General features: G+C 37.6%; 1 protein-coding gene across 7 annotated transcripts; it reads left to right on the forward strand.

Moving 5' to 3' along the window:
• Positions 1-27822, forward strand: KIAA1586 (KIAA1586 ortholog). 7 transcript variants are annotated; one of them, XR_007152172.1, is made up of 6 exons: positions 10-1096; positions 1647-1730; positions 6446-6526; positions 8280-8559; positions 11204-11310; positions 24253-24508. XR_007152172.1 is itself a non-coding variant. In XM_047858757.1 (5 exons), exons 1-5 carry the CDS (start codon positions 1076-1078, stop codon positions 11236-11238), a joined length of 501 nt encoding a protein of 166 aa, XP_047714713.1. In that variant the 5' UTR covers positions 11-1075; the 3' UTR covers positions 11239-11956. The 7 variants fall into 7 exon arrangements, 3 of the variants coding, with proteins under 3 accessions (XP_047714712.1, XP_047714713.1, XP_047714714.1); XR_007152171.1 differs by lacking the exon at positions 24253-24508 and adding an exon at positions 25227-27822 and having other exon boundaries at positions 11-1096; XR_007152175.1 differs by lacking the exon at positions 24253-24508 and adding an exon at positions 25227-27822 and having other exon boundaries at positions 13-1096; positions 11199-11310.
• Positions 27823-27949: the final 127 nt, after the last annotated feature.

Raw genomic sequence — 27949 nt, forward strand, 5'->3', positions numbered from 1 at the left:
TCTATCAGTAAGAATGAAATAGCCCTTCCATGGCTGGTCACTGACACACAGAGAGCAAGCCACATATCAAACCAAGTGCAAGGCTACAGGTAAGAGGGTTCTGGGCCAACAATTAGTATGTATGTTAATTTTGTAGTTTTTAAGTTAACAGGACTCTGGGTCCAAATTGTAGTCCAGACATGACGTTGAACTCTTACACACAGCCCTAATTGGCTTTGAACCTATCAAAATACTGTTTCATTTAAATTTCATCTACCTCTACCTTCCTAAAAATTTCCTAATTACTCTATTGCTTTGTCTTGTGAGATGCCTTAGTTCCTCTGCTGTGTGATCTCACGCATTGTAGACCACTGTCAAAATCATAAAGGGGATTTTGTGGGACCACAGATAGGTTAGGTGATCTTGGTCTGATAGGGCTAGGAGGAAAAGCTTTAAAGTATATTCTCAGTTAACACATGTTTTCATAAACTGTATCTGTTCACATTCGTTAATGTGTAAATACTGAAAAGAAAAAAGTTGGCCACTATTTAGTAAGGAAGTATCTGAGCAAACAACGAAAGAGCATTTTAACACTACTGATCTAAATTATCTAGAACGATATTTGTATTGAAAGAGGAGGAGGAGAAGAAAAAAATTAAAAAGTAGAAGAAAGGTGGGGAGAGGGAGACAGATTAAGAAAGAAAAGCCATCTATTAATACTACCTTGGTACCGTAAAAGCCTAGAGGAACGCAACCGCCACATCTCAGAGTTCCTTTCCACTTTTCAAATATACGCGGGACGGTCTCGGGCGGCACTAGAACTACAACTCCCAGGTTCCTGCGCGGCGCGGAGAAGGCAGGCCGGGACTGTGCGAAAGAGACTCCGGGGATAGCGGGCCACAGCCGGCCGCTCCTCCTTTTGAAGCGGTTTCGCACCTCTTTCCGCCCGCGGCGTCGGTGGCGTCGGCGGCGTCGGCGCTCACGCAGGGGCGGGTCACGGCGGCGCGAAGCGGTGCTGGGCGGGAAGGGAAGTCGTGGCGGCGGTGGCGGCGGGGACCGCAGCAGCGGTGGTGCTGTCAGTTAGGCCGTCGGAGAAATGGGAGACCCGGGGTCGGAGGTGAGTGGTGGAGCGTCGGGCCGCGGCGTTCTCAGCCGCGCCGCGAAAGGGCTTTGTGTTTTGTTGAGTGTGCGGCCTGCCGTGCGCCCGCGGGGCGAAAGCCTCGGCGTCTCGGGCCGAGCCCAGCGTTCGGGCCTGGTGCGGGTCCTAACGACGACCCAGCGGTAACAATGGCCGCCCGGCCGCCCCCGGTCCCCTACGCCGGCCCCGGTGCTCCCTGTTGTCGCCGCTCTGCCCGCGAGAGCGACATTTTGAGACAGGATCGCCCTTCGGCGGTGAGCGCGCATCCCTCCTCCTCGAGCAGATAGGGGAATTCGCAGGGGCTGGGGAGTCGTTTTCGGCGTCCGCTCCCCATGGCTCCGCGTCTGCAGAGGCAGAACGCGACTCCATGGAGTTCTGTTCTTAGTCGGATTTGCATGCAGTTGTGCTGTTAGGTTTCCTCAAGAGCTCGTGGTTTTAAAAAGCTTTTTCTTTTTCGTTCCTTTTGGGAAAGTCTCTTCCACCAAGTACGTGGCTGTATAGATAAGCGTGTTTTGGCTTCTTTTTATAGACAATAGAATCTGTCCCTCCAGCTGGGCCCGAGGCATCTGAGTCAACAACGGATGAAAATGAAGATGACATTCAGTTTGTTAGTGTAAGTAGCAACGACATTCGGGTTTTTCCTAGAGTTCCAAGACTGCGCGTGGTAAGCCATTATGTGATTGTACTGCATCTGTCCACCCCTCATTGAGCAACTGTGTACGAACGTCCGATAGGTACTAGACACCGGGGAGCGTGGCGTAGGATTAGGAAATTTACCCAAAGAGGTCTCTGAGCAGCTGCGGTAGCCGTCACAAAGACTGCCGAAAGTCCGTGGTGCTCACTCCATCACGCTTTTCGTGCGTTTACTTAGCGCTGTTTTAATGCTTAGTCTAGGCGTGTTTCCAAGAGGGACAGGGTTGTCCTGTAACAGATGACGATGCAGGCGAGGGAGAGAGGACAGGTGATGATGAGGAAGGAGGTAGAGAACAAGAAGGCTTGCAAGAACTCAAAATCTGAGCGTTATGTAGCTGCATAACATGAAGGCGACTAGCTTGAAGACTTCCCTGACCTGTGAGATCATGGTGTTTGTTACAGCATAGTGCAGGAGTTGATGTTCATATGGAGATCCCTGCATCACCAGGAACACACATATTTTTCAGAATTTCGTCCCTTCGGGTCAGTGGTCTTTAAGCATTACCAAGCGTAAATGTGCGGATTGCGGGGCCTCACCCTTCCATACCCACTGACTCAGAATTTGTAGGTGGGACCTAAGAGTCTTTTGGAAAGATGAAAGGACGTATGAATCTCTGAACCACAGTTTGTAAAGCCTTGGTTTAGGCAGAGTGGGGGTTATGACGTATTTGGAGATGATTTTCACCCAAAACTGTAAAGAATTCCAAAGACTCAGCTTAGAGTGGTGTCTTAGCTACCTAAAAACTTGTCCAAACCAGTAATTACTTGAGGTTTGCTGTGAAAGGTGTATAATTTTTTTTTTAAATGAGTGCCTGTTTAATGTATGTTTGTTCTTGAATTGCTATAGATTTAGGGCAACCTGATAAACCACAATTTTTTTCATAAATTGTTTTTTAAATCAAATAAATTCTCATCTTTAAACGTTGTGGTGTTAACATGTTGTTTCTTGTAGGGTCATATAGAAATTATTTACAAGATTATTTCTATGACATTCTTGCCCATTAATTGTACACATGGTACTCCCCCTTTTTTTTGACACTTGGTACTTTATAATTTTGGGGGTACAAAGAGAGGTTGTATGCTAACTCTGCCTTCCCTGTGTTGTGGAGTAAATGATGTAACTATGAAAATTGAAGATCCACAGTGTCTGTTTTTGTACTGAAAAGTATTTGGAAAGAGTATTTCATGGGTCTTCAGGAAAAGTAATTTTGGTTCCTCCTGACTGTGGTATAAAAATCAAAGCAAATGGGACATTATGATCTTCATGATATTTTGTGCAGCCAGAACTAGGAGTGGCATAGATGTTATATGACACATGCCTTTGAGAAATGGAAGGACTCTACAAAGTTAAGGTTGGAAAAATGAATAGGTACAGGTTTGTGTAACACTCTGTGGATTAAAGTATTATATTCTAAATTCTTACTGAGTTGCTATCTGATTGAGTTGCTTACTGAGGTTTAAAACTCTTAATTTGAATTTAATTTTAAATACAGAGAATCTTTTGTATCTTTAAAAAAAAATTTTTTTTTAATGTTTATTTATTTTTGAGAGCGACAGAGACAGAATGCGAGTGGGTTGGGACAGAGCGAGAGGGAGACACAGAATCCGAAACAGGCTCTGAGCTGTCGCACAGAGCCCGACGTGGGGCTCGAACTCACGAGCTGCGAGATCATGATCTGAGCCGAAGTCGGACGCTCAACCGACTGAGCTACCCAGGTGCCCCTGTATCTTTGCATCCAGAGTTTTGTACCTCCAACTTGATAGAACCTCTTATTTAGCCTTGTTTCCAAAAATTGATCAAATATTTGACAGCTCCATAAGGAGAAATGAATTATATAGGCATACCATGTTTTATTGCACGTCACAAATGCTGTGTTTTTTACAAGTTGAAGGTTTGTGGCAACCCTGTGTCAAGCAAGTCAGTTGGCACAATTTCCCAATAACATCTGCTCACTCTTGTGTCTTTGTCATGGTTCAGTAATTCTCACAGTATTTCAAGCTTTTTCATCATTATTTTGTTGTGATCTGTGATCAGTGATAAATCACTGAAAGATCAAATGATGTTTAGCATTTTTTAACAATAAAGTATTTTTTAATTAAGCTGTGTATGTGTTTTTTAGACATAACACTATTGCACACTTAAAAGACTACAGTATAATATAGACATAACTTTTATGTGCACTGGGAAACCAAAAAATTCATTTGACCCACTTTATTGTGATATTCACAATATCATTCCTGGCAGTATTTTGGAAGTATGCTTATGTGGATCTAAGTAGAATTGCAGTATCAGAAAGGAGAGTAGGGATGCGTGGGTGGCTTGGTTGGTTGAATGTCCAGCTCATGATTTTGGCTTCAAGTCATGATCACATGGTTCATGGTTTGAGCCCCATGTTGGGCTCTGCGCTGGTGGCATGGAGCTTGTTTAGGATTCTCTGTCTTCCTAGGCCCCTCTCCTCTGCTCACACACTGTCTCTCTCTCAAAATAAATAAGTATAACATTAAAATCTAAGAAAAAAGAGGGGCGCCTGGGTGGCGCAGTCGGTTAAGCGTCCGACTTCAGCCAGGTCACGATCTCGTGGTCCATGAGTTCCAGCCCCGCGTCAGGCTCTGGGCTGATGGCTCAGAGCCTGGAGCCTGTTTCCGATTCTGTGTCTCCCTCTCTCTCTGCCCCTCCCCCATTCATGCTTGTCTCTCTGTCCCAAAAATAAATAAACGTTGAAAAAAAAAAAATTAAAAAAAAAATCTAAGAAAAAAGAGGGTAAAAATATTTCTGTTGCTTTTAAATGGTTACACACACACACACACACACACACACACACACACACAAAACTGATGATTTAATTCTACTTTATTTTTTAATTTAATTCTACTTTAAAATACATTCAGAGGGGCACCTGGGTGGCTCAGTAGGTTAGGTGTCCGACTCTTAATCTCAGCTCAGGTCATGATCTCACGGTTCATGAGATTGAGCCCCAAGTTAGGCTCTGTGCTGACAATATTGAGCCTGCTTGGGATTCTCTGTCTCATTCTGCCTGTCCCCTGCTTGTGTGCACGTTCTCTCTCTCAAAATAAATAAGCTCTTAAAAAAACTCTTTAAATAAAAATAATAAAATTAAATAAAATACATTCAGAAACAGAATTTACTTCCCTTTGTAACCCCATTCTGTGCTGGGTTCCACCAGGATGTGCTTATTTCTTCATGTTTTTTATATTACCATCTAGTAAAGATGAAATGCTGCTGGGTATGGTTCTCTGCTTGAGGATTCTTCAGATACAAAAAGAACATTTTTTTGTGTTCCTTTTATATCTTTTATCAAGAAGTATGTTACTGGGGTGCCTGGGTGGCTCAGTCAGTTAAGTGTCTTTCTGCCCAGGTCATGATCTCACAGTTGATGAGTTCAAGGCCCACATTCAAGCTTTGGATCCTCTGTCCCCCTCTCTCTCAGCCCCTCCCCCGCTTGCAATCTGTCAAAAATAAACATAAAAAAAAAAGTATGTTACCACTTGATGTATTCTAGTATGGATTCCTTAGTCTTTTCATATAAATTTCTTTCCAGCCTTCATTTTGCATTAGAGCATCTCCTTTGTGTTCTGCCATATAAATATATATGTATGTGCAGCTAAATAAACACAGTATCCTGAAAGAAAGGAATGATAGAAATTTGGGGGTACAAAAAAAGCCCTTTGTTATAAATTTTACTATAATATATATACAGAAGACTGTACTTCCTCATTGTTAGTCTTCACTCTATTTCAATACATTACTGTTTGTCTGGATTATCTTGTTACTAGTCTTCCCACACTTCATACTTTCCTCATCTTGAAACAGAGCTCTAATTGTTGTTCCTATCTCAACACTATTGATTGATTCATTTACCTATAGAATAAAATCTAGGTTTTTGAGCCAGGTATTTAAGGCTTCATGTGTGTTGCAGGTAGTATGTATGTAAAGAAAGAATTGAGAAAATCAGGGCTTCATGTTTGCTTGTGTAGGATGTGGAAGGTAAAGCAGAGCTATTGAAGAACTATGCAATTTTGAGCTTAGATAACTAAAAGATTATTGATAGTCATACATTTAAAAAATACACTACCATGAGGTCTGTGTCTTTTTTTTTTTTTTTAATTTTTAACGTTTTTTATTTATTTTTGAGACAGAGAGAGACAGAGCATGAACGGGGGAGGGACAGAGAGAGAGGGAGACACAGAATCGGAAGCAGGCTCCAGGCTCTGAGCCATCAGCCCAGAGCCCGACGCGGGGCTCGAACTCACAGACCGCGAGATCGTGACCTGAGCTGAAGTCGGACGCCCAACCGACTGAGCCACCCAGGCGCCCCTGTCTCTGTCTTTTTAATACCATCCCTGTACTCTTCCCATTTTCAAAGGAATCCACATAGTTTTATTCCTCTATGTAGATTTAGTTTTTCTTTGGGTTTTGTCATTGTTACTTCTTCATCTCCTCTGAGTCTTTCATGTGCTGCTTTTGTTTCTGATTATTCTGTTCCACCTACAAGACTTCCTCTCTGGAGGAATTCTTGCTAATTCCAACAACAACAACAAAAACCTATTGATTGTAAATGCAAGTTTGGTTTGAATGGTTTTCATGACTTGTGAATTTGCTCAATCCTTTTTTAGGAAGGACCATCAAAACCTGTTCTTGAATACACTGATCTGGTCTGTGGTGATGATGAAGAGCGTAGCATCTATCATAGTGATGTAAGTACATTATATCTGTGGTTTTTCAGTTCTGTCATCAAGTGCAAAATGTGTTAGAGGTGGCTTGAACTGGCTTGCAAGAACTGATGGTTCGATTTTCAGTTTTATGAGCTGATTTGTTAAACATAGCCGTTATTAAAAACTAAAGTGTATAAACCTACAAGGAAATAAATTACTACATTTAAGGTAGTAAATACTCAAAACTCCTCATAACTTTATTTATTTACGTCTGTTGTATCTGTATGATAGAAATATTTTATAACAGCATACTCCTCCTGCAACATGATTGGAGTATTTACACCACGGTAATCAGCAAACTCAAAATTGGGGCTTGATTAATTATTTATTGATTATCTGAACTTCAGAAAGTGATGGATAAAATGTTAATGTAGAGTAAGCCAAAAGATGTAAATTACTAAACTGTATGTAATATGAACAATTGAGGAAAACTTGCATTATTTGAAAACTCTCCTTTGATTCAACAAAGATGTTGATATCATTGGTGACTGAGTGGAGTTCTGATATAAATCTTCATTTTTTTCACTTTTTACCTTATTTGTTAAATGAAAACGTTAACCACTTTTTACATTGGAACTATACTCATTTTTAAATCATATGAGCAGCTTCTTTGTTGGATGATAAACATTTGTAGTCAGATTTCATGACATTACTGGTTATAAAATTTTGAAAACTGGGGTGCCTGGCTGGCTCAGTTGGAGGAGCATGTGACTTGATCTCAGGGTTGTGAGTTTGAGCCCCACACTGGGTATAGGGATTACTAAAAAATAAACAATAAATAAACTTAAGAAAACAACGTGGTAGTGAATTTTTCAACAAATAGCAAGTCGTATTGAAGTTATAGGTACAAACTGAAAGGCAAGGTAAGTGATTTAAAATTTATTTCTAAAATCATTAACAAATTTTTTTAATGAGGTTATTTTTGGTTTTTTAGATATAGGGCTCTGTTACTTCAACCTAGAGTGTTTTCTCTTTTTTTCTTAAAGTTTTTTTTTTTGTTTTTTTGTTTTTTGTTTTTTTAGTTTATTTATTTGAGAGTGACAGAGACAGCACAAGCAGGGAAGGGACAGAGAGAGAAAGGGAGAGAGAATCCCAGGCAGGCTCCATGCTGCCCATGGAGAGCCCAATGCAGGGCTTGAACTCATAAAACCACGAGATGATGACCTGAGCCGATACCAAGAGTCTGACACCTAACCAACTGAGCCACTCAGGCACCCTGTAAGTTTTTATTATTATTTATATTTATTTTTGAGACACACACACACACACACACACACACACACACACACACACACACACAGAAAGTGGGGGAGGGGTGGAGAGAGGATCCCAAGCAAGCTCCACACTCAGCGCAGAGCTCAACACAGGGCTCGAACTCACAGACCATGAGATCATGACCTGATCTGAAATCAAGAGCTGGCCACTTAACTGACTGAGCCACCCAGGCACCTTCAGGTTATTTTATTTAATTTTTTTTAAGTTTATTTATTTTGAAAGAGACCATGTGAGCAGGGGAGGGGCCGAGAGAGAGACAGAATCCCAAGCAGGCTTCACACTGTCAGCACAGAGCCCCACTCAGGGCTTGAACTCATGAGCTATGAGATCATGACTTGAGCCGAAATCAAGAGTCAATGCTTAACTGACTAAGCCAGCCGCCCCCATTAACAGAAACTTTTACATCAACTCTTAAAGTGTTATCGTGAACTTGACTTATATATGTAAAATTATTTTTCAGATTCTGTTCCCTAAAATGCCAAAACGACAGGGAGATTTTTTGCATTTTTTAAATGTGAAGAAGGTGAAAACAGACACAGAAAGAAATGATAACAGAAATCATTGTGGACTGTCCAAGTCAGAGGAATCAAATTTCAAATATGTTGAAAAACCAGTCATTGAAGAAAATCCATCATGTTCATCAAAGGAAGAAACAGATAATCTTGTGCTTCCAGATTGTTGGAATGAAAAACAAGCATTTATGTTTACAGAACAGTACAAATGGCTTGAAATAAAAGAAGGTAAATTAGGATGTAAGGATTGTTCAACAGTTCGGCATTTGGGATCAAAAGCAGAAAAGCATGTCCATGTGTCCAAGGAATGGATTGCATATTTAGTAACCCCTAATGGCAGTAATAAAACTACTAGACAAGCTTCTCTGCGGAAAAAAATTAGGGAACACGATGTTTCTAAAGCCCATGGTAAAATTCAGGATCTGTTGAAGGAATCAGTTAATGACTCAATTTCTAATTTAGTGCATAAAAAAAAAAATAAAAATATTGATGCTACCATAAAAGTTTTCAATACAGTTTATAGTTTAGTAAAACATAATAGACCTTTGTCTGATATTGAGGGGGCAATAGAATTACAAGAGAAAAATGGAGAGGTCAGCTGTTTAAATACACGATACAGTGCAACAAGAATAGCAGAACATATTGCAAAAGAAATTAAAATGAAGATATTTAAGAATACGATAGAAGAGAATGCCAAAATCTGCATCATAATTGATGAGGCATCTACAGTTTCAAAGAAAAGCACTCTAGTGATTTATCTCCAATGCACAGTTCAGTCGGCTCCCGCACCGGTTATGTTGTTCGTTGCTTTAAAAGAATTGGTCTCCGCCACAGCAGAGTTTATTGTCAATACGTTATTGACTACTTTAAATGATTGTGGGTTTACTAATGAATATTTGAAAGCAAATTTAATTGCATTTTATTCTGATGGTGCTAATACAATGCTGGGAAGAAAGTCTGGAGTAGCTACAAAGTTGTTAGAATATTTTCCTAAAATCATTATTTGGAACTGTTTAAATTATCGATTACAGTTGTCACTTGATGATTCAATATCTGAAATAAAACAAGCTAATCATTTTAAACTATTTCTTGATAAAATTTATTCCATTTATCACCAGTCTAATAAAAATCAAAACAAGCTTTTAGAAAATGTAGCTAAAGATCTTGAAATTGAAATTGTTAAAATTGGCCGGGTAATGGGACCAAGATGGACAGCATGTAGTTTACAAGCTGCTACTGCTGTATGGCATGCATATCCTGTATTATATATGCATTTTTCTCATTCTTGTTCTGGTTTGGCAAAGAGATTATCTAACATTAATTTCTTACAAGACCTGGCTTTAATGATTGACATTCTTGAAGAATTTTCACTACTTTCAACTGCATTACAGTCAAGATCAACTAACATTCACAAAGCACAAAAATTGATCAAACGCACCATAAGAGCTTTGGAAAATTTAAAAATCAGTATTGGAAAGCATGAGTCTCAAATTGAGGGTTTGATTAAGTCAGATAAGTTTAAAGATATTCCATTTAATAAAAACAATGAATTTAATGCTCTTCCAAGGAGTATGTTACTAGAAAATATAATTGAACACATGCATTTACGTCTTTTATCTGACAGAAACCATGACGAAAGTATTTTTAATTATTTTGACTTGCTAGAACCTTCTACATGGCCTTATGAAGAAATAACTTCACCATGGATAGCTGGTGAAAAAAAATTATTTCATCTATGTGAAATTTTAAAATATGAAATTGATTTGAATGATTTTTGAGAATTTGTACATGATAATATAAAATCAAACAATGTTTCAATTCCTATAGCTATACAAAAAGCTAAAAAGATAGTTAACACTATTGCAATCAATAATGCTGAAGCTGAAAGAGGTTTCAATTTAATGAGTATAATTTGCACAAGGGTGAGAAATAGCTTAACAATAGATCACATATCAGATTTAATTGACAATAAATTTATTGGGGAAGGAGTTAGCAGATTGGGATGCAACTCCATTTGTAACGTCCTGGTCAAATTGTAACCATAGGTTGGCTACAGATAAAAGAGTTAGGCAAAAATCAGCAAAAGCCTTCTGTGAGAATCAGTTGGCTATATGGAACTTACAATAAAGGGTATTGTGTATGTTTTTATCATTTGTAAATTGTGTGCTATACATCTCTTATACATAAAAAATTCTTTGAAAGTCAATTGTTAAACTTTTATTAACATGTTGTTTAAAAGGCATTCTCCAAAAAGCTAAAGTTGATTGTTTTTAGGAGTTACATAGTTAGAGATTAGCCCACGTCTGCTAGAGGGCCATGATATATATTCTGTACAGAACATCCAGCCATTTCCACTTTTGCTGTCTTACTTTTTACTTAAGATGCAAAAGAATAACAACCCAGTCAAGTTCTAAGCCCTAGAAATTATATGGATGCAAAATGAAATAAAAATTGCAAACCTTTTGGCTCTTTCTCATTTCTGTATCTGTGCTAATACAGTAATCTCTAGCACGTGTGGCTATTAAGCACTTGAAATGAGCTCAGTAGGACTAAGCAAATTTTTAATTTCAGTTAAATATAAAAAAGTGTAAAATATTTTAAAAACTCAACTTTTAGAAATACATTTGTTACCTTGCTTATGATTCTTGTAGCGTGCCTGTCAGACTCATGTGTCATGTCTAGTATTACATAAAAACACATCACTGAATTGGTGTCAACAGATTCAGTGCACATAACTTTTTTTCTATGAATTGATATAGCATTTTTATCTGAGTATTTTATATAGACAACAGGAACTAGTGATACTTATATAAATCATACTGGTAATTAGATTGAAATACCTATTTTAATTGTAATTATTTTTCTAGTTTAGACATGAATATGAACACATTTTTAAATTTAAAATGAAGGCATACTGAAAAAGAAGTAGAGATGCAGAAGCTAGTACTACAACTGGAACAGTAAACAAGCTGGAAGAAGGTACGTTACAGATTTCATGATGAATGGTAATTGCAGTGGCTGTGGGCAGAGGAAAATGAGCTGTTACTTAACAAACACAGTAGACTGGGTAATATTGAGACTGTTTCAGCAAATGCATAATGACTGAATGAAAATCTTTCAAAGTCAAAAAAGAATTGAAATTTAGCTACTTGAAATCAGAATTAAATGTTGAACAAAAAATTTTTTTAGCAATTTTTAAACGAGTTGAGCTTGTAAGTTTGGCCAGCTATAAAACAGCTTAAATTTTTACATGAAATAGAACTGGTTTTAGATGGATAGATAGTGAAATATTCAGTAATAGAAATTGTTAGAAAATTATGAGGTAAAGCCTAAAAAATGTTTTATTAGGAAAGTGCAGAGTCCTTAGTTAAGTAACCAAACTTTGTTTATACAAGACCTTTCTTACATATAAAAGATAAGTTGATTTAAAATCTGAAAAATTCCTTTTTTTTGGATGAGTTATGTAATAGGTGCAACTCAGGTGAAACTTGGAGTGCATTTTGTCTTACAGGACTTAAACGTTTATGAAGCAATAGTTTGAATTTGTGGCCTAAAAAAATGACCCTTGTGTAGCTTTTTTTTTTTTTTTTGTAAGCTCTGTGCCCAATGTGGGGCTTGAATTCACAACCTCAAGATCAAGAGTTGCTTCCTCTATTGATGAGCCAGCCAGGTGCCCCTGTGTAGCTATTTTTTAATCTTTTACATTTGTCACAGGAGTTTCAACTAGAGAAAAAAGTTACTTCTATCACAGTAAATGGTACTCCAGCCAGGTTAGGTAAAATGTCATATTTTATTGAAATTTTTAGATGAGACATTTCCCTTATTGGTTCATTCTACCTATATGATACATTTTGAAGATAGTTGTCAATTTTCTGAAATGGTCTCTATGAAAGGTGTCATGGATACAGTTAAATATTCATTTAATGAGTGCAAACACTATGAATCAACATCAGCTTAAAGGATTGCTGAAAGAATTAGAAGAATGAATTTAGTGATCTTATGTACTCTGCCAGTTGGTTGAACTGTGGAAGTAAAAACTTACTGTAATGTTAACACTAGTTCAGGATTTTCTTTAACAACAAAAAAATGCTAGCCAAATATTTAATACTTAAAAAGAGAAAATGGTGGAGGCACCTGGCTGGCTCAGTTGGCAGAGCATGTGACTCTTGATCGGGGGGTCATGGATTCAAGCCCCATGTTAGACAAGAGCTTACTTTAAAAACAAGTTAAAAGAAAAAAGAGTAAATGGTGGTTTTCTCCCCATTGAATCTAAATTAGATCTCCCCAGTGATCTAAATTTGAAGCTGCAAGGAAAAGAAAAAGCCTATTTGTGTCCTACTTAGACAAGCACTAAAATTTATTTTGAAATAGAAACTTTTAAAAATAAATACAAATAATTTCACACGTTTTTCTAAAAGTCCGTATGCACAAACTTTTAACTGTATTTGACATTGTTATGTAAATTTACTATGTAAACTATAAGAAAATTTGAAAAATGTTTTATTTATTGATTAATTTGCTTTTAAATTTATTCCATAATTCTGAATTTGATGTTAACAGTACTGAGCTGACCCAAAATTAATTGAATTTACTTAGACAAATACAGTCTTCAAATTGATATGCTTTTGCTCTGAAGGCAAATCAATTCTTTTTAAAAAGATGAATGGGATTTTTTTCATTATGGATGTAATTATTTTCTTGGAAAATATTCTTTTCTTTCAGTTATTAGAAAACTGGAATAATTTGAGTATATGAATCTATTTTTCAACTAAATTTTATGAAATTTATATATAAATCAAGTATTTGTGATAAAAAAGGCATTCAGATTAATAGATGTGCTTTACATGTAAAATACACATCAGATTTTAAAGACTTAGCATGTATAATATCACATTAATAATTATTGGTAATATGTTGAAAAATATTTTGGTTCTATTGAGGTAAATAAAATATTAAAATTAATATTATCCATTTATTTTTACTTTAGAATTGTATATGTGGCTTACATTATTCTGTTGGACAGTACTACTCTATATGATGGTTACTGTCAAGTAAGGATTCCTTCAATCCAGACTTCATTCTTGACTTCAAGATCCATAGTCAACTTCCTTCTCATCATTTTCACATTGTCCCATAGGTATCTCAAACTGAGTATGTCCAAACCTGAACTTATCAGACCTTCACTATATTGGTCTCAGAGAACAGCACAAACATCCATCCTGTTGCTCAAACTAGAAACTTAGAAGACACTTGAAATTATTTCATCATTTTGCCCTATCTCTAACATCTTTTAAATATCTCTGTAATCTATATTTTCTTCACTATCCCCACTGTAGTTACCTTAGTTCAGGCCCTTGTTTTTCTTGCTTAGAATTCTTTAATAACTTCCTAACAAGTCTCAGTACCTTTATTTTGCCCCTTCCTTTTTCTGTTTTTTTTTTAATATGAAATTTATTGTCAAGTTGGTTTCCATACAACACCTAGTGCTCATCCCAACAGGTGCCCTCCTCAATGCCCATCACCCACTTTCCCCTCCCTCCCACCCCCCATCAACCCTCAGTTTATTCTCAGTTTTTAAGAGTCTCTTATGGTTTGCCTCCCTCCCTCTCTAACTTTTTTTTTTCCTTCCCCTCCCCATGGTCTTCTGTTACGTTTCTCAGGATCCACATAAGAGTGACAACATATGGTATCTGTCTTTCTCTCTTTGACTTATTTCACTTAGCATAACACTCTCCAGTTCTATCCACGTTGCTACAAAAGGCCATATTTCATTCTTTCTCATTGCCAAGTAGTATTCCATTGTGTATATAAACCACAATTTCCTTATCCATTCATCAGTTGATGGACATTTAGGCTCTTTCCATAATTTGGCTATTGTTGAAAGTGCTGCTATAAACGTTCAGGTACAAGTGCCCCTATGCCTCAGCACTCCTGTATCCCTTGGGTAAATTCCTAGCAGTGCTATTGCTAGGGTAGATCTATTTTTAATTTTTTGAGGAACCTCCACACTGTTTTCCAGAGTCATTTTGCCCCTTTCTTAACCCATCCTCCACACTAATTCAGGAATGGACATTCTAAAATACACATTTATTCTTACAATTTTTATTAGTTAGAAAAACATTCAGACTCAGATGGCAGAAAACCAAACTTAAATCACTTAAATGGGTTTATAATCTTGAATAAGAAATCTGGAGATGGCTGCAGACTCAATAGTCTCATTGCTGTGTTATCTAGGATGCTTTCGGTCTTCCCCTTCAGGTTATAGGATGGCTGGCACAGTTGTAGACAGGCTGGAGTTAAGCCATGAAGGCAAGGGGTGGAGCAAGCCCTGTGTAGTCATCAGGAAATCAAAAGCTTTGCCAGAAGCCTTTTCAAGTAGATTTCTATTTTACTGACAAGAACTTTGTCAACATGACCATCTCTCACTGCAAGAGAGGTTTGGAATATGAACCTCTACCTTTTCTAGCTTCTTTAGTAAATATAGACAGTGGAGAAAGGGGAGTGGATGTTGGGTTAGCCAGTCTGTTAGGTTACCATATTTCTCTACTACTGAAAATCCTTCACTCGTTCCTCGCTTTCTTCAAGATAGTAAAGTTCAACCTTTCTGATTCACTTATAAGAAGGCAATGTTTTTGCCTTTGTCCTCTACTAGTGAGTGTCTTAAAAGGAGTCTATAATCCTGGTTAGTAGCAATGTCAAGCACATAGGAAAGTTCAGTAAATGAAGTTTCATACATATGAATTTATTTTTATGAATTGGTTATCTCACCAAATATTCCTATTTCCCAGGGGACTTCTAAGGGAAATAAAATACAGTTTTTAATTTTAGACATATTGGTATGAACTAAAATTTCACATTTACTTTGAAGACATACTGGGGTAATTCTTTAAAATGAGTTGAAAACATTGCCTGTTTTATGTAATATTTCAGACATGTTACCAGTTTTAGACAGAATTTTCAGCAAGAATTTCAATATCTAGCATTTTTTAAAAATTACAAGGGACGCCTGGTTGGCGCAGTCGGTTAAGCGTCCGACTTCAGCCAGGTCACGATCTCGCGGTCCGTGGGTTCGAGCCCCGCGTTGGGCTCTGGGCTGATGGCTCAGAGCCTGGAGCCTGCTTCCGATTCTGTGTCTCCCTCTCTCTCTGCCCCTCGCCCGTTCATGCTCTGTCTCTCTCTGTCCCAAAAATAAATAAACGTTGAAAAAAAAATTTTTTTAAAAATAAAAATTACAAATGATAATGTGAAACAGAAACACAAACATCTTCTTATCTGTACTGCCCAGTTTCATGACTTAAATTTGTGTTTTAGTTTCCAATCACATTGGTACCAAATGATACTTGTTATGAGTTAATGAGAAAGGTCAAGAACAGTCTTACTATATAATTTATATGTTTATCCCGAAAGGGGGACAGTGGTATACTTTGGTTGTATTTAAGTTCAAGTAGTTTTGAGAAGTGGTGCAGATTTGACAAAAAAGCATGAGAAATGGTAAATAAGCAGATATAAAAGACCATTTTCTTGTTAATTTCTTTAAGATATAGCAAAATTAGGGCACCTGCTTGGCTCAGTTGGTAGAGCATGCAGCTCTTGATCTTGGTGTTGTAAGTTTGAGCCCCATGTTAGTGTAGAAATTACTTAAAATTGTTAATTACTTAAAATTTGTAAAAAAATTAAATACAGCAAAAGTTATAACATTGTTTCATGATATACACTAAAGGATAAAAAAGTGGAGGTGATGGTATAGGAAAGTATTTGGTTGTAAAGTTTCTATGTATTACATGAGATGATACAATGTTAATTAAGTAGAAACAAAGTTAAGAATGTACATCTTAATTCTTAGAATAACTAACTTACTTAGAATAACTAAGAATCCAATCACTTCTTGGAATTCTCTCTCTCTCTCTCTCTCTCTCTCTCTTTCTCTTTCTCTACCCTCTCGTATGGCCCTCTCCCCTGCTCGCATGCTCTCTCTCTAAAATAAAATGTTAGGGGTGCCTGGGTGGCTCAGTCACTGAAGCATCCAACTTTGGCTTGGGTCATGATCTCACCGTTCCTGAGTTCAAGCCCCATGCCGGGCTCTGTGCAGATAGCTCAGAGCCTGGAGCCTTTTACAGATTCTGTGTCTCCCTCTCTCTCTCTGCCCCTCCCCCCCCTTTCAAAAATAAAAAACATTAACAAAATTAGTAATAATAAAATTAAAATCAGAGTTACAACTAAAAAAGCAATTGATGGAACTTTGTTAAATATTCAAATATCGAAAAACAGAGCAGGGAAAGGTACAGAAGAATAAAAAACAGAATAAACAAAATACAATTGTAGATTTAAATATAGCCATTGCATTAACTACAAATGGTCTAAACATACCAATAAATAAGGCAGATTGCCAAAATGAATAAATAGCAATACCTACCTCTGTCCACTAGAAATCGATTTTAGATAAAATCACAAGTCAAAAATACCTGGATGGAGAAATGTACTTTGCCCTGTTCCTCCTGCTGTGTATAACTAAAAACCCTGAATACATTATATATAAATAAACACATAAGAAGATTGAAAGATGGAGAGAAGGCAGACCAGGTAGGGAGGGGCCTTAGAACTCAATAGAACCACAGAGTGGTGAGTTTCTGGAGTTTTCTGTTTGCCTCATATATCTCAGGCTGAAGAAGCTGAACAAGCTAGCAATCTGGAAATGCCAATGGATGCAGACAGAAAAAAAAAAAATGCCTGCCTTGTCATGGTCAAAGGATCAGGAAAGGGCAGGCTAGCGAGACAAAACGTATTATTTTACACAATAACGTCTCTATTTCAGGCAAATACTATGGAAAAACAGTAGCCACACTTCCACTCAAGGCTGCCAAGGCCAAGTGGGGAGCCTGGACTCCTATCCTGGCCAATTTACAATGAAGTACCCCTAACCCTAATCCTAATCCTAATCCCCATCCCCCACTGAGATGTGTCAGGGGAGGCCTAATGCAGAGTCATGATTTTTACCTTTGCCCAGTATAAGAAGCCCTTCCCTCACCACCTCAGGTATTACAGAAGTTACTTAGGGGGCCTGGACGTCCTCACCACCTGGGAGTACATGGCAGCAACATCCCCTTTCTGCTCCTATAGTGGTGTCTGAGAAGAACAACTAAAGTAGAAAGTTTATGATGTAGAATCTCAAAACAACCAGTATGGCAGTATGTCTAGGTTCGTTGGTTGGTTGGTTGGTTGGTTGGTTGGTTGGTTGGTTTTGAGAGAGAGTGCAACCAGGGGAGTGGGGGAGAGAGAATTCCAAGCAGGCTCTAGGCTAACAGCATGAGATCATGACCTGAGCCCAAATCAGGAGTCAGACACTTAACTGCCTGAGCCACCCCGGCATCCCTGTCTGGGTTTCAATAAAAGATCACATGTCATTCCAAGAACCAGGAACACCTTAAAAAAAAATAGATGGCAACACTAAGTTGACAGAGATGTTAGAAATATCTGACAAAGATTTTAAAGCAGCCATCATTAAATGCTTAAGCAAGCAATTAAGAGCAAGCTTAAAATAAATGAAAACAATGTCTCAGCACAGAAACAGGAAGTCTCAGCCAAGAAATAGAAGCTATAAAGAACCAAATGGAGATTTTAAAACTGAAAAATACAATAACCTAAATAAGAAACTAAATGAATAGGCTTAACAGAAGAATGGATGAGACAGAGGAAAGAATCCATGAACTTGAAGATGGAACAAAAATTACCCAATTGGAACAACAGAAAATAGACTGGAAAAAAAAAATGAGTCCAGCCATAGAGACCTGTGGGACAATGACAGAGGATCTAATATTCATGTCATCAGAGAGCTAGAAGGAGAAGAAAGGGCAGGGCTGAAAGAGTGTATTAAGAAATGTTGGCTGATGGGGTGACTGGCTGGCTCAGAGCATGCGACTCTTTTTTTTTTTTTTTTAATTTTTTTTTTTAACGTTTATTTATTTTTGAGACAGAGAGAGACAGAGCATGAACGGGGGAGGGTCAGAGAGAGGGAGACACAGAATCTGAAACAGGCTCCAGGCTCTGAGCTGTCAGCACAGAGCCCGACGCAGGGCTCGAACTCACGGACCGCGAGATCATGACCTGAGCCAAAGTTCGGCCCTCAACCGACTGAGCCACCAAGGCGCCCCTGATCATGCGACTCTTGATCTCAGGGTTGTAGGTTTGAGCCCCACGTTAGGTAGAGATTACCTAAAATTACAATCCTAAATATATTGCCTGAAAATTTCCCATACTGAGCAAAGACAGAACCTCAATTCAAGAAGCTGGCTATGGGGAGGAGAAAAACAAAAACCAAAAGAACTTTAAACAGGATAAATCAAAGAAATCCAAACAACATATATCAGAATCAAATCTATGAAAACTAAAGAAAAAATCTCTTTACATATATATATATATATATGTGTGTGTGTGTGTGTGTGTGTGCACACACATACACATATACACACATATGTGTGTATATGTGTGTGTGTGTATATATGTGTGTGTGTGTGTGTATATATGTATGTGTGTGTGTGTGTGTGTATATATATATATTTAATATATATTTAATATAATATATATTATATATATATTATAAATATATAAATATATATATATATTTAAGTTTATTTGTTTTGAGAGACAGGGAGGTGAGGGGAGAGAGAGAGAGAGAAAATCCCAGTCAGGCTCTGTGCTGCCACCACAAAGCCTGACACGGGGCTCAAATTCATGAACCTTGAGGTCATGACCTGAGCTAAAATCAGGAGTTGGACGCTCAACCGACTGAGCCACACAGGTGCCCCTAAAGACAAAAATCTTGAAAGCATTAAGGGAGAAAGACACCTTATGTATAAGAAGAAATAATTTGAATTATGGAAGAGGCAGGAAGGTGGTGGTACATCATTTTCAAGTACTGAAAGAACTATCCACAAAGAGTGCTATATGCAGAGAAAATACCCGTGAGGAATGAAGAATTCAAAATATTTTCAAGATGGAAGGAAAACTTCTTTAAGAAAATTTGAACTCAATGCACCTTTGCTAAAAGAATGACTGAAGGAAGTTCTATAAACAAATGAAGCCATTAAAGAAGGAATCTTAGAATAATATTAGAAAGGAAGAAAATACAGTAAGTAACAATAAAGGCAAATAAGCAGAACAATGTTATTTGAAAGTGTATTCGTTGTATGTAGATGTATGTTGCAAATGCTAGAGTAACCACTAAATTTTTTTTTTTAAAGTTTATTTATTTTGAGAGAGAGAGAGAAAGAATCCCAAGCAGGCTGCATGCTGTCAGTGCAGAGCCCGACACAGGGCTCCGTCTCATGAACCCCGAGATCATGACCTGACCTGAAATCAACAAGAGTCAGACACCGAACCAACTGAGCTGGGTTAGGTGCCCTAACCACTAAAAGTTTTTTCAAGTATAATTGAGATGCTGAGAGAGGAAATAAAATAGAATTATATAAAATGTTCAATTAAAACCAGAGAAGGTTTAAAAAAAAAAGGACTGAAACACAAAAGAAAAGAAAGAGCAAGCTAACACATAGAAAAGTAGTATATATTAATCCATCTATACCAGTAATCACTCTAAATATGAATGTTCTTTTTTCTTTTTTAAAATCCAAGTTAGTTAATATACAGTGTAATAATAACATATAGTATAATTCAGTAATAGAATTTAGTAATTCATCACTTATGTGTAATAACCAGTGCTCATTCCAACCGAGTACTCTCCTTAATGCTCATCACCCATTTAACCCATCCCCCCACCCAACAACCCTCAGTTTGTTCTCTGTCTTTAGAGTCTCTTATGGTTTGCCTCCTTCTCTGTTTTAATCTTGTTTTTCCTTCCCTTCCCCTATGTTCATCTGTTTTCTTTCTTAAATTCCACATATGAGTGAAATCATATGATACTTATCTTTCTCTAACTGACGTATTTCACTTAGCATAATACATTTTAGTTCCATCCACGTTGTTGCAAATGGCACTATTTCATTCTTTTTGATCACCAAGTAGTAGTCCATTGTATACATATATATGTTTGTATACATATATACACATATATGTGTGTGTGTGTGTGTGTAGATATATATATATAAATGTGGATATATGGATAAATGTGAATGTTCTAAATATACCAATTAAAAGAGATTGTTGAATAGATTTAAGAAAACAACAAGATCCAACCATATGTTGTCTACAAGAAATATTTAGGTAGAAATCTAACAAAATATGTAAAAGATCTATATGAGAATAATTATAATACTCTGATGGAAGAAAGCAAAGAAGACCCAAATATATTGAGAGTTATCCCAGGTTCATGGATAGCAAGACTCAGTATTGTTAAGATATCAGTTCTTCCCAGCATTATTTATAGTTTTAGTGTAATCCCAATCAGAATCCCCACAAGATAATTCTGTGGGTATCAACAGACTGATTCTAAAGTTTATATGGAAAGGCAGAAGAAACCCAGAGTAGCTAATACACTGTTAAAGAAAAAGAACAATTTTGGACGATTAACTCTACCTGACTTCAAAACTTGCTATGTGACAGTCAGGACAGTTTAGCATTGGCAAAAGAATAGACAAATTTGCAGAACAGAGTAGAGAGCCTAGAAATAGACCCATAAACATATAATCAACTGATCTTTAACACGGGAGCAAAAACAAGAAAGGATAATCTTTTCAACAAATGGTGCTGAAACAACTGAATATCTACATGTACAAATTGCTATGGTACATCTGCAGCATAGAATACTATACAACACAAAGGAACAAACTATTCTTATTTTTTAAGGTAAACTATGCCCAACGTGGGGCTCAAATTCATGACCCTGAGATCAAAAGTTGCATACTTTTGGACTGAGCAAGCCAGGCATCCCCAACTTATTTAAAACAACTTACATGAATTTTATATAATTATTCTGAATAAAAAAAAGTCAATCTCAAATGATTACATAATGTAGGGTTCCATTTGTGTAACATTCTCAAAATGCAAAATTTTAAAAATGGAGAACAGATTAGTGGTTGCCAGGAGTTAAGGATAAGAGGGAAGTGAGTGTGTCTATAAAAGGGCAGTGTTAAGGATCTTGTGCTGATGGAAATGTTGTACATCTTGATTATATCGCTATCAGTATCCTGGTTGTGATATTGTGTTATAGTTTCATAAGATTCACCAAGGGAAAACTGAGGAAAAGATACATAGTATCTCTATTATTTCTTAAAACTACATGTGAATCTAGGGTTATCTCAAAAGAAAAAAATTTTTTTTCTAAACATTTATTTATTCTTCAGAGACAGAGATCAAGTGCAAGCGAGGGAGGGGCAGAGAGAGAGGGAGACACGGAATCTGAGCTGTCAGCACAGAGCCCGATGCGGGGTTTGAACTCATGAAATGCAAGATCATGACCTGAGCCAAAGTCAGATGCTTAACCAACTGAGCCACCACCCAGGTGCCCCTAGAGTTATTTTCTAAGGACGAATCCATGAGAAAATAAATGAAAAAATAACTTCTCAAATAACTGTCAAGTTGTGAAATCAAGAAAGAAAATCCAAGGGAATAAAAAGTATATATTTTTTAATGTTTATTTTTCAAGGAAAGAGAAACAGAGTGTGAACAGAGGAGGGGCAGAGAGGGAGGGAGACAGAATCTGAAGCAGGCTCCAGGCTCTGAGCTGTCAGCACAGAGCCCGACGCGGGGCCCAAACTGATGAACTGTGAGATCATGACCTGAGCCAAAGTCGGACACTTAACTGACTGAGCCATCCATCACCCCACAAAAGAAAATTTTAATTAAACTAAAAACAGTCTAGACATGTTTGATGATGTAGTCAGTAGTAGTAGTATACAGCTATGGTTTCTCTCTTGTCCTAGGTTGGTAAACTCAACAGAAACCTAAGTGCAATTACACTGATTCACTCCTATATATTATTGGAGGGGAGCGAATTTTCATTATGAGCAAAACCATACTAGTACAAATCAACAAATTTTTATAAATTTGAATGTGTGCAGGAAGCCTAGCAACCCTCACTGCATACCCTGTGATAGATTGGGCCTTCCACCCACTACTAAGTTCAATAGATGCCATTGACCTAGTTTTGAAGGGCAACGTAAAGATGACCTAGTGGGATCTGTCTCTTTCTTTTGTTTTTGTTTTTTTTTTTCGTACACAGTGAAACTGAAGTTTCCAGAGGTCAACAAAATTGCCATGGCCACATAGTTTGTCATGAACAGTTAACCAATACTATCTTATGGTTCTATTCAATATTTTGGGGAGTGAAAATGTGATTTTATGTCATATTTCACCTTTTAATATCTACATGACTTTGGAGAGTTGATTGATCTCTCTGAACTTCAACTTATTAACCTTTCAACAAAAATAATGTAATAACTTCATGAACGGTTCTAGGTTTTGTAGGTTTTGCACACTAAATTTGGCAAGCTCTATTTAAGAAAAAAAACCCACAAAATTATGAATACCATGTTACATACAATTTGAAGTATTTCTTAGGCCAAGAAAATCATACACATGGAGTCTCTCTTCATTTAACAACTTTGTAATTATAATTTTCTTTTTAATTTTTTTTAATGTTTATTTTTGAGAGAGAGCGCATGCTAATGGGGGAGGGGCAAAGAGAGAGGCAGACACAGAATCCGAAGCTGGTTCCAGGCTCCAAGCTGTCAGCACAGAGCCCGACACAGGGCTCGAGCCCACGAACCACGAGATCATGACCTGAGCTGAAGTCGGACACCCAACCAACTGAGCCACCCAGGTGCCCCATGTAATTATCATTTACTATAGGAGGAACAGAAAACTAACTTGGAGTATCTTCTAACATAAGCTGATGGAAATTTGCCTTTTATTTTTGATAGCTCACAGAGGTTTCTTTCAAATTCTCAACTCTCAACTAGTAATGCAGTGTCATTTTTAGGATTGTTGTCAAATTTGAGGAAACCTCTATTGACTTTCTTTGATATATCTGAGCTATGAGATTTTAGGGCATTTCAAATTTTCTGTAGAATGAATGTCTTAAATATTTTTTGAATTGGCCACATTCAGGGTATTCTTAGAAGACATCCCAAACTGGAGATGGCCAGCAATAATGTAATTAGATATGGCAGAGAGATTGCAAAGCACAAAAAATATTTCCAGTCAATCCTTAACAAAATCTCAGAAATACCTACTGCCACCTCTACTTCCGCTACAACAGGAAGGGAAAATGTAAATAAGGGGCAGTTGAAATGGAAAGAGACAGTAGTCTTAACTGACTATGGTAGAAACAGACATTTTTACATACTTTACAAAAACATAATAAACATGAAGATATTGATAGGGCCCCTTTTTTGGAAGGTATTCATGTATAGAAACTATTAGCTTTGTACTAATTCTGTCACTGACCTAGTTCATTGGGTTTTCTTGAGTTTTGAATGAGGTAAGGCAGGCTTGGGATGTTTCAGACACTTAATAAGGAGTCAGTAAATGTTACTGAAGAATGACAGAATTGTTGATAATTTTTTTTTTAATGTTGCGTGTGTGGGGAGAGAGGATTCATTTTACTTCGTGTTTGTTTTTTTTTTCAACGTTTATTTATTTTTGGGACAGAGAGAAACAGAGCATGAACGGGGGAGGGGCAGAGAGAGAGGGAGACACAGAATCGGAAGCAGGCTCCAGGCTCTGAGCCATCAGCCCAGAGCCTGACGCGGGGCTCGAACTCCGGGACCGCGAGATCGTGACCTGGCTGAAGTCGGCCGCTTAACTGACTGCGCCACCCAGGCGCCCCATTTACTTCGTGTTTTTAAACTTCCCTAATGAATCTTGTTTACTTATTTATTTTGAGAGAGGGAGTGCATGTGTGTGTGCAAGCAGGAGAGGGAAAGAGAGAAAGGGAGAGAATTCCAAGCAGGCTCTGTGCTATCATTGCAGAGCCTGACATAGGACTCAGTCCCACGGCCATGAGATCCTGACCTGAGCTGAAATCAAGAGTCAGACGCTTTACCGACTGAGCCATCCAGGTGACCCTATGCTGGAATTCTTAATAAATTATACAGTTCCCAACTCGCCTTATGAATAATGGTTCTTTACAATTCGTATTTTTAAGCAAAAAACTTGTTGATACAAAAATAACATACAACTATTAAAAGTATTACAAAACAGTGCCATAAATTTGCCCTATTTTTAAAAATTTGCTTTTTATAGGTACCTGAAACAAGGCATTTTCAGTTCTGAATCTAACTGGATTTTGTTGGAGAATCTGCAGCCTCCCTGGCAGTGAGCACAGAGACATAGTGACAGGCCAGGAGATGTCTGTAATATCACTAGTTCTCTTCATGGGGCAAAAAGCTTGCTAAAGAAGCTGTACATATATTCTACCCTAATTATCAGTGATTGATCAGGTCAGAGAATTTAGTAGCCAAATAAGCATGAGGTATGTTTACTTTGGAAATATTCATTTCTCTATCCCCAAATAAAATTGGTATGTGGAAAAATTGTAAGTTACATTCCTACCTCATACCAAATTCCAGAAAAAAAATTAAAGATGGAATTAAGAGTTAAAATTGAAGCTATAAAAGAAAAATTAACATTGGTGAATATTTTTATGTTCTTTAAAAGGAAAGAACAGTCTTAATATAAAAGATGCAGCAAAAGTGCCAAAGGAAAAACTAATGTATGAGTTCCTACATGTGTATTTGGTAGACTGCTTTTGTGGTAGAATGTGTGGCCAATATTTTCATCTGTTCTATGACATCATTTTCCTTTAAATGTCTTTGATGCATTTGTAATTTTTATAGCTCTTTTCACATTTTCTCTTACACAATCGTTGTGCTGATGTCCTGCCATAGCCTTTCTTCAACATTAATTTATAATGACATGGTTTTTCCTGGTCCGGCTATTTGCAGGTGAGTGCATGGATGGTGGAGGGGCCAGGGTTCCCTGCCAGGCGTCAGACCGTTCAGAAGCCCTCTCTTCGCAGTCACAGAGACCACAGATTCCAGCCAGCATGGCTCCTCTGACAAGATATTGTGTAGCCCTCCTCCCTTTGGTCCTCTGACCCAAGCTGAGTCTGAAAGGATTTCTGTTCCCAGCCCTGCATTCCCAGGCCCTTCACCAGCAGCAGCAAACAGGACAGAGCCCTTGCACTTACCGATGAGCCCTTGACCTTCATGGAGTAAGATTCTGCTGGATCTTTCTGAGATGTGCTGTTAGGAGCCCTCTCAGAGAGATACTCTGTGCATTTTCTCTGCATCCCAACTTGTGACTTCTGCTGAAGCTCAGCTTACGTTACCCCTCAGTTATTAGATTTATAGGCTATAGCATTTGCATTTCTGGATGAGTTTCTCCTTTCAGGAAGTATGCTTTGCTGCTACTTTCTGAGGCCTGCTACTCATGAGGTCCCTTGATGTTCTCTTTGCATTTTCTGTTTAATTTTATTATTTTTTCAACATTTATTTATTTTTGAGAAAGAGTGCAAGTGATGGGAGGGGCAAAGAGAAGAGGGCAGAGGATCCAGAGCGGGCTCTGCTCTGACTGACAGCGGAGAACCCAGTGCAGGGCTCGAACCCATGAACTGCCAGACCATGACCCAAAGTCAAGACGCTCAACTGACTGAGCCACCCAGGCACCCCTCTATTTAATTTTAATTGGTTTTCTTTTGGGTTCCACAGATTTTGTCTGACACCTCTTTGCTGAAAAAGTGGGGCAATATTTTTTTAATCCTCTTTCATTTTGTTGTTTCTAATTTTTTCTTGTTGCTTTGATTTCTCAGGAGGAGAAAGAAAGTTAGGTTACCAATGTGTTCATACCATAGAGTTACATCCAGTTATATCCAGTGTTCAGAAGCCTAATGCAACTCTGATTCTCATTCTTTTATTCAGAACCTGTTTCCTCATACTCCTTAAGGTTCTTTTTGTCTTCTCTTATATACTAGAACTGGATGAAAATGTGCCTGTTGTGTATCTTTTCATATGCATTGTTTGGGGCACATGATGGACCATTTAAATCTGGATACTTGCATTTCTTCAATTCTGGGAAAATTTATTACTTATTATATAATTTTTAAAGTTCTCCTCCCCATTTTTCATTTTATCTCTCTCTGGAATTCCAGTTGTCCTAGAAGTCCAATCATTATGGACTGAATCTCTAGGTCTCCTATCATTTCTGTACAATTTTTCTTTTAAGTCTCAGCTTTTTTTAAATCTCAGCTGGGAGATTTCTTGGCTATATAACTTGAACGTGTCAAAACTCTAATTTTTTTTTTTTTTAATGTTTATTTATTTTTGAGACAGAGAGAGACAGAGCATGAATGGGGGAGGGTCAGAGAGAGAGGGAGACACAGAATCTGAAACAGGCTCCAGCCTCTGAGCTGTCAGCACAGAGCCCGACGCGGGGCTCGAACTCATGGACCGTGAGATCATGACCTGAGCCGAAGTCGGCCGCTTAACCGACTGAGCCACCCAGGCGCCCTAAAACTCTAATTTTTAAGACCTGTTTTTTATTCTCTGATAAGTTTCTTTTTTATTAAAATACTTTATTTCTGGATTTCCTTTAGCCTTATGAAAAAAATTTAATAAATTATTTTGTAGGCATTGTGTTTCACTCAAGACCCCTTTTCCTCATTATCTTAAATTTACTTTTCTTTTCCAAGGCCTTTCTGTTTGAATCCTGGATGTTCTTTCATATTTAATCTGTTACCTGGGTAGCTTCACTTATGAGTCACTGGATAGAAAGCCATTTGTTTGGGGGGGGGGGCATCCTTCATATCAGTTTGATACTGAATCTTGTGGTTGGTGTTGAATTGCTCTCCAGATCTTCTGGTACTCCTGGCTGATAATATTTTACATACAAGACAGAGAAAAGGGACTGGAAGTAACAGTGTTTCAATGACAGACTTTGTGTGAATTCCCTTTTCAGTTCTCACTCATGCCCACAACTATACCCAGTGCCTTGGGCCCTGAATGTCTGCTTTTGACTAAGTGCAGAAAATGTCTTCTGAATAGATAGGTGGAGATGTGTAGGAGGAGAGATTTATAGTTCCTGTATGCAGTCTCTCAAACTCTCTTTGATATGTGGAACCTTATCCCCATTATCCATTATATCTGGTATCAATTATGAGCCCCTCCTGGGTTTTCTGGGGCAAACTGGTTTGCTTCCTCTTCCCTTGAAGTAAGTTACTACTCTATTTTCTGTCTCCCATAGTTTTCTCAACTGTCTAATGGAAACAATATCAGATAATCCCTCATAAGGTTGTTGTATGAGTCAAATGAAGTTACGTATGTAATATGCCTAACAGAGCACCGAACTTGAAGTAATCATTCTACAAATGGCAGTTATTAGTGTTATAAAACCTCTCAAAATCCCAGACAGTCCTATTCATATTAATTCCCTAAACAGTAGTGCCCAAAAAATCTCTGTTGGTGTTTTTGTGGACTTAATAATTTCTGTATATTCATCTAAGGAATAAAATTGGAAGAGAAGTAAAATAAATTCATGCTTTAATTCTGCCATTTCAGTGTCTTAATTACTAGAGATTTATAAATTATAGCATCTGATAGTTAATTATAACTCAATGTTTTTTAAGAATATTATTACTATTTTCATAAATTTATTAATCTAGATGAGTTTT

This window comes from Prionailurus viverrinus, chromosome B2, assembly GCF_022837055.1.
Source record: "Prionailurus viverrinus isolate Anna chromosome B2, UM_Priviv_1.0, whole genome shotgun sequence".
Classification (NCBI taxonomy): Eukaryota; Metazoa; Chordata; class Mammalia; order Carnivora; family Felidae; genus Prionailurus; species Prionailurus viverrinus.